The sequence below is a fragment of the Rhinopithecus bieti genome, unplaced genomic scaffold (genome assembly GCF_001698545.2).
Source record: "Rhinopithecus bieti isolate Rb0 unplaced genomic scaffold, ASM169854v2 scaffold_16234, whole genome shotgun sequence".
Taxonomy (NCBI): domain Eukaryota; kingdom Metazoa; phylum Chordata; class Mammalia; order Primates; family Cercopithecidae; genus Rhinopithecus; species Rhinopithecus bieti.
In genome coordinates, this window is record NW_016808946.1 from 900,513 (window position 1) to 913,883 (window position 13,371).

At 47.5% G+C, this 13,371-nt stretch overlaps 1 protein-coding gene across 1 annotated transcript in view; it reads left to right on the plus strand.

Annotated features, from left to right (window-relative positions):
• The first annotated feature begins 2,624 nt into the window (after positions 1-2,624).
• LOC108539343 (6-phosphogluconate dehydrogenase, decarboxylating) overlaps positions 2,625-13,371 on the plus strand; it is a 14,164-nt gene continuing 3,417 nt past the window's right edge. Inside the window, exons 1-5 of the mRNA XM_017887930.1 lie at positions 2,625-2,718; positions 6,018-6,152; positions 7,657-7,846; positions 12,112-12,242; positions 12,496-12,629. Of these exons, the coding sequence (XP_017743419.1) occupies positions 6,051-6,152; positions 7,657-7,846; positions 12,112-12,242; positions 12,496-12,629 (557 nt within the window). The 5' untranslated portion in view covers positions 2,625-2,718; positions 6,018-6,050. The remainder of the gene's footprint in view (positions 2,719-6,017; positions 6,153-7,656; positions 7,847-12,111; positions 12,243-12,495; positions 12,630-13,371) is intronic.

Sequence of the window (13,371 nt, forward strand, 5' to 3'; positions counted from 1 at the left end):
CCTGTAATCCCAGCTACCCAGGAGGGTGAGGCACGAGAATCACTTGAACCTGGGAGGTGGAGGTTGCAGTGAGCTGAGATAACACTACTGCACTCCATCATGGGTGACAGAGTGAGACTCGGTCTCAGTAAAAAAGAAAAAATGATTCTTTAAACTACCTTTCTGGTGAATGAGTCTGGGGATTCTCTTCAGTGTGTTATTAATAAAACGCAGAAGTAGAGAGACCTTCCTGCTTCTCAGAAGTTTAAACAGCTGCGTGCGCAGTGGCTTGCACCTGTAGTGCCAGCTATTCAGGAGACTAAGGTGACAGAACTGCTTGAGACCAGGTGTTCAAGGCCAGCCTGGATGACGTAGTGAGACCCTGTTTCTTAAGAAAAAAAAAAAAGGTTTGAAAATAGCTCAAAGCACCTGCACAGTGAACAGTTGGAAGGGCAACCAGCAGACAGTGCACATAAAAGTATTTGACATACGGAGTGCTCCAGTTGTTTCCATCAGTTCTCTTTCTTCATACTGTGCTGGCAGAAGTGCAAATGGCACCTTTACCTGAAGGACACTGTAAAAGTTCAGTAAAGCTCTGCAGTTTCCAGTGTAGCTATCTTCATCCCTAATCCTAAATGTTAACTTTGCAACCCTGTAAGATTTCATGTCTGCACCAAGAACTTTTTGTGAGGAAGCCCTGACTGGTCAATAGGGAGCAGAACAGCAAGGGAAAGCCTCAGGAGTAATACATCCCTGTGCTGAGCTGTGGAAGGAATGAACAGCGGCCTTTCCCTGAATGGTAATATAGCTCTCAAAAACGCTGCCTGAGGCCGGGCGCGGTGGCTCAAGCCTGTAATCCCAGCACTTTGGGAGGCTGAGACGGGCGGATCATGAGGTCAGGAGATCGAGACCATCCTGGCTAATACGGTGAAACCCCGTCTCTACTAAAAAATACAAAAAACTAGCCGGGCGACGAGGCGGGCGCCTGTAGTCCCAGCTACTCGGGAGGCTGAGACAGGAGAATGGCGGGAACCCGGGAGGCGGAGCTTGCAGTGAGCTGAGACCCGGCCACTGCACTCCAGCCTGGGCGGCAGAGCAAGACTCCGTCTCAAAAAAAAAAAAAAAAAAACGCTGCCTGGTTCTTAATCCAAATGTCCAGAACCATTCTGTGCCTGGCAGGACACATCCAGACAAGTAAAAGAGGGTCTCTTCACTTGCTAAAAGCCATTATAAGGAGAAATCAAGAAAAGGGAAAAAATTAAAAGAGGATCTCTAAAGGAACTTTGGTATTGCTTGCTGTTTGCAATCATACCATCTGCTGCTGCTGCAATAGAAGTTTCTGAGCTGGGTGTGATGGCTCATGCCTGTCATCTCAGTGACTCGAGGCTGAAGTGGGAGGAGTGCTGGAGCCCAGGAGTTCAAGACCAGCCACATCAACATAGGGAGACCCCGTCTCTGCAACAACAACAAAACTTTGCCAGGCATGGTTGCTCATGCCCACGGTCCCAGCCCTTTGGGAAGCTGAAGTGTGAGGATTGCTTGAGGCCAGGAGCTCAACACCATCCTGGGCAACATAGCAAGATCCTGTCCCTACAAAAAAATGTTTTTAATTAGCTGGCTGTGATGGCACACACCTGTAGCCCCACCTACTTGGGAGGCTGAGGCAGGAGGATCATCTAAGTCCAGGAGTTTGAGGCTGCAGGGAGCCGTGATTGCGCCACTGCAGTCCAGCCTGGGCACCAGAGTGAGGCCCTGTCTCTAAGAAGACGTTTCTTCTGGTGCTTTGGCGATGCTTCTGCCCAGCCTGTCTGTAGTCTCAGTCTGATAGTCCAGTCTCTGCTTTGAGAGTCCACCAGGATCTGGAGAACGGCGCCAGTTTCAGTTAAGGGTCTGAAGTTTAGCTTGAGAACTTAGCACATTCATTATCTTTTTTTTTTTTTTTTTTTGAGACAGAGTCTCGATCTGTCACCCAGCAGGCTGGAGTGCAGTGGTGCCATCTCGACTCACTGCAGCCTCCGCATCCCGGGTTCACTCCATTCTCCTGCTGAGTAGCTGGGACTACAGGCACCTGTCACAACACCCGGCTAATTTTTTGTGTTTTTGGTAGAAATGGGGTTTCGCCATGTTACCCGGGATGGTCTCGATCTCCTGACCTCGTGATCCGCCCGCCTCGGCCTCCCACAGTGCTGGGATTACAGGCGTGAGCCACTGCGCCCGGCCCATTCATTATCTTTTTGTGGGCACTTCCACCTCCCATTAGAAACAAAAAGATGGGCCTGGTGCGGTGGTGGCTTATGCCTGTAATCCTAGCACTTTGGGTATCCATGGTGGGTGGATCACTTGAGCTCAGGAGTTTGAGACCAATCTGGCCAACATGGCAAAACCCCATCTCTACAAAATCCAAAAAAATTAGCTGGGCGTGGTGTCACATACCTGTAGTCTCAGCTACTTAGAGGGCTGAAGCAGGAAGATCACTTGCACCTGGGAGGTTGAGGAGGCTGCAACAAGCTGAGATCACACCACTGCACTCCAGCCTGGGTGACAAAATGAGACCCTGTCTCAAAAAAAAAAAAAAAAAGGAAAAGATGGGGGTTGGTGTCTATGGGTATATAATTGGGCTCTCAGCCTGTCTCTTCTCATTAGCTGAACCGCACTGTTTCTTTCCACAGGCCCCACATCAAGACCATCTTCCAAGGCATTGCTGCAAAAGTAGGAACTGGAGAACCCTGCTGTGACTGGGCAAGTTCTGGGCTACTCTTCAAAGCCAGTTGGCAACACGAGCATGTCTAAGTGATGAAGTGCGCAGAGAAAGGCCACCATGGTCTCCCAGTGGTTAGCTTGGTGACATAAACATCTCAATCTTTGATTGCTAGCATAGCCAACACCTAGAATGCATGCCTGCTGTTCACATGTTTGTATCTTAACCGACTGTTCATGGCCTTGAGGTTGACATTAAAAGCAGCCTTCTGTAATTCATCTAAAAGATGGATCCCTTAAAAAGGAATAGGATGAAGTGAAGTAAGATTTTTTTTTGAGCCATATTATTTCACGGCCAAAGGAAAGAATGTCAGAAGCAAAAGTGGCGTTTGCTTGCACGGGTGAAAGGCAGAGGACTGAATGTACTGTTGCCGTGTCAAATGTCCTGGCTATGAATGTGGAAAATCCCCCTTCCCATACTGTGGGATTCAGGCATTCTGTGCTTGAACAAAGTCACTTGTGGACTTGCACCCTCACTGAATGCGAAGGAGGCCTAGCCTAGTTCATAGTGCAGTGGCACCATCTCGGCTCACTGCAACCTCTGCCTCCCAGGTTCAAGTGATCCTCCTACCTCAACCTCCTGAGTAGCTGGGACTGTAGGTGCATGCCACCACGCCTTTCCAATTTTTGTATTTTTTGTAGAGATGGGGTTTCACCATGTCACCCAGGCTGGTCTTGAACTCCTGGACTCTCAAGTCATCTGCCTGCCTTGGCCTCCCAAAGTGCTGAGGTTACAGGCATGAGCCACCATGCCCGGCCCCGTGTTGCCGTTAAAGTAAACTTTATCTCATATTGTAGTTCAGCCCATGCTGTGGAAGGCTCAGGAGACCCGAGTGGCAATTCTGGCTTTTTGTTAACTGTGACATCAGGCAAGCCATGTCCCTTCATGGACCTTAGTTTCCTTATCTGTAAGATACGGGGTTGGACTACATGATCTCCAAGCTCTCTTTAGCTCCTGATTCCCTTTAATTTTATATCAGCAATTTTAATGCTAATTTTCAATTTTATTTTGTATGAGATGAACAGTGAGGTTGAAACAAGGACTCAGGCCTATGAGGAATCCAGGAAGCCTCCCTCCTAGGCCTGCCACTGCTTGGTGGCTTTGGCTACAGCAGCTCACCTGCCCTTACCTTTTCACCAGTGGTCGGCCATTGAGCTCAGTCAGAATCTGCTTAGGGTAGAAAGAGGCTGGTGCTGGGACTGACGTAAAGGGCTGAGTAATCTTCTCATTAGTATGAAGGATTGGAAAGGGACTTCTGTTCCCTGATAGTAGATGACCGTGGTAAAAGGCCGGGCGCAGTGGCTCATGCTTGTGATCCAGCATTTTGGGAGAATCCCTTGAGACCAGGAGTCAAGGCTGCAGTGAGCAGTGATCATACCACTGCACTCCAGCCTGGGTAATAGAGTGAGACCCTGTCTCTTAAACAAAAACAAAAAGATCACTGCAGTAAAAGCGAGTGGTAGCAACTTCTTCTTTTTTTTTTTTTGAAACAGAGTCTTGCTCTGTCATCCAGGCTGGAGTGCAGTGGCGTAATCTCAGCTCACTGCAACTTCCGCCTCCCAGGTTCAAGTGATTCTTATGCCTCAGCCTCCAGTGTAGCTGGGATGACAGGCATGTGCCACCATGCCTGGCTAATTTTTGTATTTTTGGTAGAGATGGGGTTTCACCATGTTGCCCAGGCTGGTCTTGAACTCCTGACTTCAAGTAATTGGCCACCTCGGCCTCCCAAAGTGTTGGGATTATAGGTGTGAGCCATCGCACGCAGCCTGCAACTTCTTTTTATATACACACACTTAGGACAAAGTCATGAAGAGAAGCACCGTCCTTCCTTCTACGTGTGTTGATCAAGCAGGTGCTCCTTAGTTCATGGCTGAAGTGGCAGGAAGGGTAAGGTGAAGTAAGATATTAGTAGCCATGTTACTGCTTGACCAGAGTGTCAAAATCAGAAGTTGGCGGGGGCAGCAATAGAAACATGGACAAGGCCAGGCGTGGTGGCTCATGCCTGGAATCCCAGCACTGTGAGAGGCTGAGGTGAGTGGATTACCTGAGGTCAGCAGTTTGAGACCAGCCTGGCCAGCATGGTGAAACCCCATCTCTACAAAAATACAAAAATTAGCCGAGTGTGGTGGTGTGCTCCTGTAATCCCAGCTCATTGGGAGGCTGAGGCGTTAGAATTGGGTAAACCCAGGAGGCAGAGGTTGTGGTGAGCCAAGATCACACTGCGACACTCCACACTCCAGCCTGGGCGACAGAGTGAGACTCCGTCTCAAAAAAAAAAGAAACATGGACAGTGGAGTCCTGATGTAAGCGTCAGTCGTATTGGTCCAGGTGCTGACAGCCAGGAGAGAGATTGCCCACGTCATCCAAACACCTGGCCTCCTGGGCAGGTGGGTCCCTGTCGTGGAGCTGGGTGTAGATGACTTGAGAACCTGATGCCATGAACTGTTTGGCTCTCATCACTCCCTTTGTTCCAGTTCCTTAATAACTAAATCATTTGCAGATAATCTGGCTTCCCAGTTTGTAGGGAAGCCAGATTTGATTTGTTTTGATTTGGATTGATTGATAACTAAATCATTTGCAGATAATCTGGCTTCCCCAATCTGTAGGGACAGACTGTGTCGACCAGACTAACATTTGTAACCACGAAGATCCATAGTTAAGGTTCTCATCCTACATTCATAAGCTGGTATTCTGATCTTATATATCTTGCCAGCTTATCAATAAAGAACTGGTCAATGGTGGGGCCTTGGAAGAACTCCTTTCTGGGCTTACAAGGTTGAAACCTTGGATCTAGGGTCATTTTACTTTTCAGTAGCCATTAGAAACAACTACATTTATATTTTGAAAAAACAAAAGTGATTTAATTAGCCAATATATTGTAACCTCTAGTTGCTAGAAAAGTGGTAACTTTGGGAAAAAGAGGACTTTTTTTCTTACAGATAGGGGCTGGGAAGGCGGGGAGTTGCTTTGCTTTGAATGATGAGAAAGACTAGAAAATACAGGCTAGAGAGCCATAGGTATTGAGAGTGAATTCAGGGACTTTGAGGAACCTTGAGAAGAATGAGTCTAGAATTAGTGTTAAATAATACTGTTCTGGATTGAAGCTTGTGTTGAATTGCTATATGCTTCTTGTATCAAAAATACTGTATTCATTTTATACTTGTTATTTTTTGTGTGGAGAGGTAGCCTTGCCAGGGACGTTGTTGGCGTCAAAGCTGATGTGGACTTCTCTGGTGTGTCGCCTGTCTCTCTGAAGGCCTCTTGGTGCTTGTCTTGACAGGTGGGAGATGAGGGAGCAGGCCACTTCGTAAAGATGGTGCACAACGGGATAGAGTATGGGGACATGCAGCTGATCTGTGAGGCATACCACCTGATGAAAGACGTGCTGGGCATGGCGCAGGACGAGATGGCCCAGGTGAGGCCCTGGCACTGCCTCTGTGTCCATTCTGCAGGGAGTGGTCACTTTGCCATGGACACTGAATCTTTTCTTCATTCCTATCCCCTTGGCCATTCTGGTGGCCTGCATGGACTCAGCCTAATTTAGGGGAAACTGTTAGTAATAGGGCTATACACTATGCTAGTTAGTCACTAAGCAGAAAGTCCCCACAGAGTCTGGGTGGTTATCATCGCCACCGTTTAGTGTAACTGACCTGGTGTCAGGCACTGTGTCACTCCACATACCTGTCTCATTTACTCCACAGTTGTCCCACATGGCAGGTGCAGCAGAAGCTTTCTTTTCTCATCCAGTTGGGATTGGCGTTTTGATAGTTAATCCAAAAAGTCAGTCCAAGTAGGGGCGCCAAAGCATTTCCCCCAACGTTTTATTATGAAAACATTCAAACATGCAGCACAGAAGCTGAGAGTTTTACAGTGAACACCTGGACACACACCGCCTCCTTTCTCCCGCCCACAGCTTCCTGTACGTGCCTTATCAGTGTCTGTCCACCCCTAACCAATTTCATCTCAGTTTTTGGATACATTCAAAGTAAACTACAGGTATCCATACTTTTGTTTTCCCTAAATACTTTAGATGAATGTATCTTTATCATGAGGTAAACATAGATTTTAACTGAAAACACAGGAAAGGACCTTCATTCACCCATCATTTTTTGTAGGGCCAAGGCCTTCTCGTTAAGTATGGTTTGCTGATGCGCTTTCTAGTCATGTCTTACCATCTAGAATTTCTAGTTTCAGTTATTTCCAGTGGGAAATGATTTACAGACACTAGCAAGGCATACAGGATAGAAGCTTTCCAGGTTTTTTGTTGATTTCCTCCTAGTTTTTTATTCGTGTCATCCTCACTTATTTTGACTATTGTTTGTCCCACCGGCTTGCTGTTAATTGTTCTAAAACTTTACCTTAGTTTTCTCTCACAGAAAAAGCGCTTTTCTTTTTGTGTTCATTTTTAATTGGTGTATATAATATTTAATGTGTTCGCTCAGCAAACACACGAGTGCTTTACTCTATGCCAGGCATGATTCTAAATGCTGGGGATATACTAGTGAAGAAAGCAAAGTGCCTGCCCTCCCGGAGCTGGGAAGACAGACAGAAATAAACAAACATTATCAAACTAGTTAGCGATGACTGTGAGAGTGAAGAGTAAACTGGGACGAGATTGGGTGATTGCAGAAGGCTTCTGGGGAGGCGATCGCACAGAGACATAAGTGAAGTGAGGAGCCCTTGACTCTGAGGAGACAACACTTCTGGTGGCCAGAAATTCAGCATAACCAGGTTCAGAGCAAACACAACTGACTCTGGGTTAGCATAAAACTCAACCAGCAGGAGCAGAAGTCCCCAGGCAGACGCGAGCAGAGCCTGCTGGTAACCGTGAGCAGTGGTCAGCATGGACATTGGACAAGGGGCTTCCTTGCACAGCCCTCGTTCCTCTCACATGGTTCTCTCCTGTGTTCTGCACGCAGGCCTTTCAGGATTGGAATAAGACAGAGCTCGACTCATTCCTGATTGAAATCACAGCCAATATACTCAAGTTCCAAGACACCGATGGCAAACACCTGCTGCCAAAGATCAGGGACAGCGCGGGGCAGAAGGGCACGGGGAAGTGGACCGCCATCTCCGCCCTGGAGTACGGTGTACCCGTCACCCTCATTGGTAATGTTACGCTTTTCACTTGGGCCCTTTCGTCCACTACTCTGATCTTGATATCTGGAGGACCGATACAGACTGGTCTTTAGAGAATCTCTTCAGCCCTCTTCAGCTTTCAGAGTGCCTGTTGCTCTTTCTTGTGTTGAAGAAACTGACAGTGTGAGAGAGGCTGACACTGCTTTTGATTCTCTTCTTTGTAGTTCTTATCTTATTCATACAAACGAGGTAAATTCAGAAGTGACTGTCCTTCCTATCCAGTTTTATCTTTGGAATATTTTAGCATTAGTGATGTAATTGTAGTCAGTGATCTAAGATCTTATTTATGAGGCAGGTAACTTCAGTGAAATTTTTCATAGAAAAGTTCATCAATAACAGGGCCGGGCACAGTGGTTCACGCCTGTAATCCCAGCACTTTGGGAGACCAAGGCGGGCGGATCACAAGGTCAGGAGATCGAGACCATCCTGGCTAACACAATGAAACCCCGTCTCTACTAAAAATACAAAAAATTAGCTGGGTGTGGTGGCAGGTGTAGTCTCAGCTACTCGGGAGGCTGAGGCAGGAGAATCACTTGAACCCAGGAGGCAGAGGTTGCAGTGAGCCGAGATGGCACCACTGCATTCCAGCCTAGGCGACAGCGAGACTCCATCTCAGAAAAAAAGAAAAATTAGCCGGGCATGGTGGCATGTGCCTGTAATCCCAGCTACTCAGGAGGTTGAGACATGAGAATCCCTTGAACTCAGGAGGCAGAGGTTGCAGTGAGCAGAGATCGTGCCGCTGCCCTCCAGCCTGGGCATCAGAATGACACTCCATGCCCCCGCCAAAAGAAGTTCATGAATAACATAGGCTTATGTACTCAGAAATTATTAAAATTTTCCTTTTTTCCCCCCAGATATTAAAAAAATAAAAATTACCTATCTATTTGAGTCCTTGTTGTTTTGCCAAGTTCCCCTTCCTCTTTTAGAAGAAAGCCACTATCCTGAAGTTGGTCTGTATCCTGCCCACTTGTTTTTATCTTACATTAATGAGCTAAGCATCAAACTCAGAAAGATAAGGAAATAATAAAAGAAACAGAAAACGAGGGGATGAACAATATCAAAATCCTGGCGGTGGGTGGGGGGTTTGGTTTTTCTGTGTGTGTATGTTTGTTTTTTGAGACAGAGTCTTGCTCTGTCACCCAGGCTGGAGTTCAGTGGCACGATCTTGGCTCACTGCAACCTCCACCTCTCAGGTTCAAGTGATTCTCCTGCCTCAGCCTCCCGAGTAGCTGGGATTACAGGCATATGCTACCATGCCTGGCTCATTTTTGTGTATTATTAGTGGAGATGGGGTTTCACCATATTGGTCAGGCTGGTCTCGAACTCCTAACCTCAGGGGATCTGCCCACCTCGGGTTCCCAAAGTGCTGGGATTGCAGGCATGATTCACCGTGCCCGGCAAAGTTGGTTCTTTAAGAGTAAAATACATAGACTTCTGGCAGGAATGAAAAGGGAGAATGAAAGATGCCTCTCATGGTTAATGAAAGGCTGATCTTTGCTTCTGGCAGAATGTTCTCACTATATTAAACAGAATTGGGCCAGGCACTGTGGCTCACGCCTGTAATCCCAGCACTTTGGGAGGCTGAGGTGGGCGGATCACGAGGTCAGGAATTTGAGACCAGCCTGACCAACATGGTGAAACCTCATCTCTATTAAAAATACAAAAATTAGGTGGGCGTGGTGTTGCGCGCCTGTAATCCCAGCCAGTCAGGAGGCTGAGGCAGGAGAATCACTTGAACCCGGGAGGGGAATCTGCAATTAGCCGAGATGGCACCACTGCACTCCAGCCTGGGCAACAGAGACTCCACCTCAAAAATAATAAAACAAAATTTTTCCTGTTTGCTCCTCTAGATACAGGTTGCCTTTCTCTCCCTAGACTCTTCTCACCTTTTGACGTCCGTTTATTGTGCCTCGCCTTATTGATGAACTGTGGTGTAAAGCAGAGTCAGGAGGGAAGTCGGTGGTTTCTACAGTTGGGTGCTGTGTAGGAGGAAGTTGGCTGCTTTTAGCAGATCTGAGCCATAACATAGGTGAGGAGGGAGGGGGCCAATAGCTAGGAGCACAGACTCAAGTATATGTGGATGAGGGCCGGGGGCCGGAAGGGGAGGGGTGTGTGGGGATGGCTGGGGGGCAGCCCAGATAAGACTTTCAACACTGGGCACAGGCGGTCTGTGGAGATCCGTGCATCTCACTTCCCGCAGGGCTGACCAGTGGCCAGAGGTGGGACTGGCCAGGCTCGGCCCAACCAAGTCTGGGAGCAGAGGACACTGAGTGAGGGATCCCCGGGGCCACCCTCACTGGCCTGTGGCTCTCCTGACACCACAAGAGAGGTCCAGGAGCTCCTCTTCTCCTCCTGTGGATCCATATACCCCTTCGCCCAGGGTGGCTGGGCCCACCCCCTGGCTGAGAGCCATCATTATTTGTGAACTAACAGGGAAGTCTTCCAGCTGCCCTCTTCCCCCGTAACAGGAAGGGTTTGCCTCATCACCTGTTGCACCAGTCATCTTACAAAGCTTCCTTCTAGAAATGCTAAGTCATCCTGTGTGTGCATGTGGGCCAGGAGAGAGGTAGCTGCTTTCATGTGTTTTGAGTAGGGTTAGCAATCTCAAGCCATAGCTGCTCCTCTTTCCTGAGAAATACAGTCCTTTGTTAGTTCCCTGAGATTTTACTTCATTTTGTCTGTGGGGGAAAAGTGGCTGAAGAGTCATAGATTCTAACAATAAATTGTCAGGTGAGCAAGTAGTCTTTTATAAGGCATACTTTCTGAAAATACTAAATGTCTTAAAGTACTACATTGACTTTTTAATTCAAGTGAAGTGGTGAAACTTTAATGACTACAGCTATACTGAAAATCGTAAAATATAAAAAACCCAGGCCGGGCGCGGTGGCTCAAGCCTGTAATCCCAGCACTTTGGGGAGGGCTGAGCATGGGCGGATCACGGAGCGTCAGGGAGATTCGAAGGACCATCCTGGCCTAACACGGGTGGAAACCCCGTTCTACTAAAAAAAATACAAATAAACATAGGGGCGGGCGCGTGGCGGGCGCCTGCCTAGTCCCAGCTACTCGGTGAGTTTGAGGCAGGAGAATGCGCCTAAACCCAGGAGGCGGAGCTTGCAGGTGAGCTGAGATCCGGCCACTGCACTCCAGCCTGGGTCGGGCAGAGCCGAGACTCCGCTCTCAAAAAAAAAAAAAAAAAAAAACCTAACATTTTTTTGAGGCTGGTCTGTAAATGCTGGACTTCTCAATGTAAAATCTTAAAAAAAAAAAAAAATTAAAGTCCTCTAAATTGAATTTTGAAATTTTACTCATGGACCAACACTGAGTATTCTATGGAACAGTGGTTTTTATTTGATTTTCCTGGTTTTAGAGACAGGGTCTCACTCTAGCCCAGGCTGGAGAGCAGTGGTGGGATCATGCCTCACTGTAGCCTTGAACTTCTGGGCCCAAGTGATCCTCCCACCTCAGCCTCCCAACGTGCTGGGATTACAGGTGTGAGCCACCACGCAAAGCCATAACAATGGTTTTTATCTCTTCATTTTCCCTCAAAACTCCCCTTTTGAATGTCACGTTAATCTTTGTGGTTGAATACTCATATTTATATTGGAAGATTGTCTTGGAGTTTTAGTTATCAAATTAACTGTTTAGAGCTTCTTATAAAAGTTGCTTCTGATCCATGTCAACTTTTGTGGCCTAAGGTTGAAACTTTCAGCGCTTTGTATAAACAGACTTTCCTGCTCCATCTTTCATCTGGTTGCTATGTGAACTTTGGTAATTTTCACACGCGCCCATGTGAAAAGACCACTAAACAGGCTTTGTGTAAGCAATAAGGCTTTTTAATCACCTGGATGCAGGTGGGCTGAGTCTGAAAAGAGTCAGCGAAGGGAGAGCAGTGGGGCCGTTTTATAGGATTTGGGTGGGTAGTGGAGCATTACAGTCAAAGGGGTTTTCTCTTACGGGCAGGGGCGGGGGTCACAAGGTGCTCAGTGGGGGAGCTTCTGAGCCAGGAGAAGGAGTTTCACAAGGTTCATCGCTCAGTTACGGTGGGGCAGGGACAAATCACAATGGTGGGATGTCACCAGTGAAGGCAGGAACCAGCCATTTTCACTTCTTTTGTGACTCTTCACTTGCTTCAGGCCATCTGGATGTGTTCGTGCAGGTCACAGGGATATGGTGGCTTAGCTTGGGCTCAGAGGCCTGACAGCAATCTGTTTCCTCTTCCCCATCCCCCCTTGTAGGAGAAGCTGTCTTTGCTCGATGCTTATCATCTCTGAAGGATGAGAGAATTCAAGCTAGCAAAAAGCTGAAGGGTCCCCAGAAGTTCCAGTTTGATGGTGATAAGAAATCATTCCTGGAGGACATTCGGAAGGTGGGACACAGTCCCTGGCAGTGGTCTTTGTTGGTCCCGTGGAAGGCAGTGGGGGTGGGGATTGTCGTGGGAGCACATGCGAGGCCACGGGGTGCCAGGTGGAACGAAGCTCAGCCTTCACTTGGATCTTGATTTTACAGCTTTTTCCTAGAATCTTGCCCCTTCTGGGGTCTTCACTGCTGATAAGACTGGTAGACATAAGGCGGCCACTCTCCTAATGGCAATCCTCATAGGTCTCTGTGTCACTCTTTAGGCCCTCTACGCTTCCAAGATCATCTCTTATGCCCAAGGCTTTATGCTGCTAAGGCAGGCAGCTATCGAGTTTGGCTGGACCCTCAATTATGGTGGCATCGCCCTAATGTGGAGAGGGGGCTGCATCATCAGAAGGTAAGTGAGAGGCAGCCCCAGGGTCCGACGGGAAGGATTCATGCTGCTGTGCAGAAGTGCGATCTTAGGACACTTAGCTTGAGCAGTTTCCAGGGGTGGGCATTTAGCCCCGTCAGTGGACACAGGCAGCAAGATAGGTTTAGATTCTGTGGCTCCCTTCTTCACTATACCTCAGTTGCTCTACCTAGATCGTCCACATTACACCTTTTTTTAAAGTAGTTCTGTGAGAACTGTCATGCCCTCTGGCCTTGCCTCTTGGGACTTTTGCTATGTATTTTCATTGGAAATGTCAAATCATAGAAAACGTAGCATTCCTACACGTGACGTTACATCATTCTCATGCTGGCTGAAGATTCATTTGATGAATCTGATTTTTCTGAAATAGATGATTCTGGTGATTCAGATGATTCTAATATTAGTTCTCTTTAGAAATAACTCCAAGAATAGTTTTCATATTTTATTTTCACATTGAAAATCAGTCAGATTTGCTTCAGCCTCAAAAAGCGTGTTTAAAATTAAATGAGCGCTGGGAGGGAGCTGCACTTTTTATCTATAACAGGAAAAGGGTTAACAGGTAGCTCGAAGAGATAAGAAACGTAACTTTGAACTTCACTAGGGTATACATCGGCTTCCAGCTTACTTCCCTGTTAAGAGTTAAGATTCATTGCTTTCGGCCTGATGCGGTGGCTCACACCTGTAATCCCAGCACTTTGGGAGGCTGAGGCAGGCGGATCACAAGGNC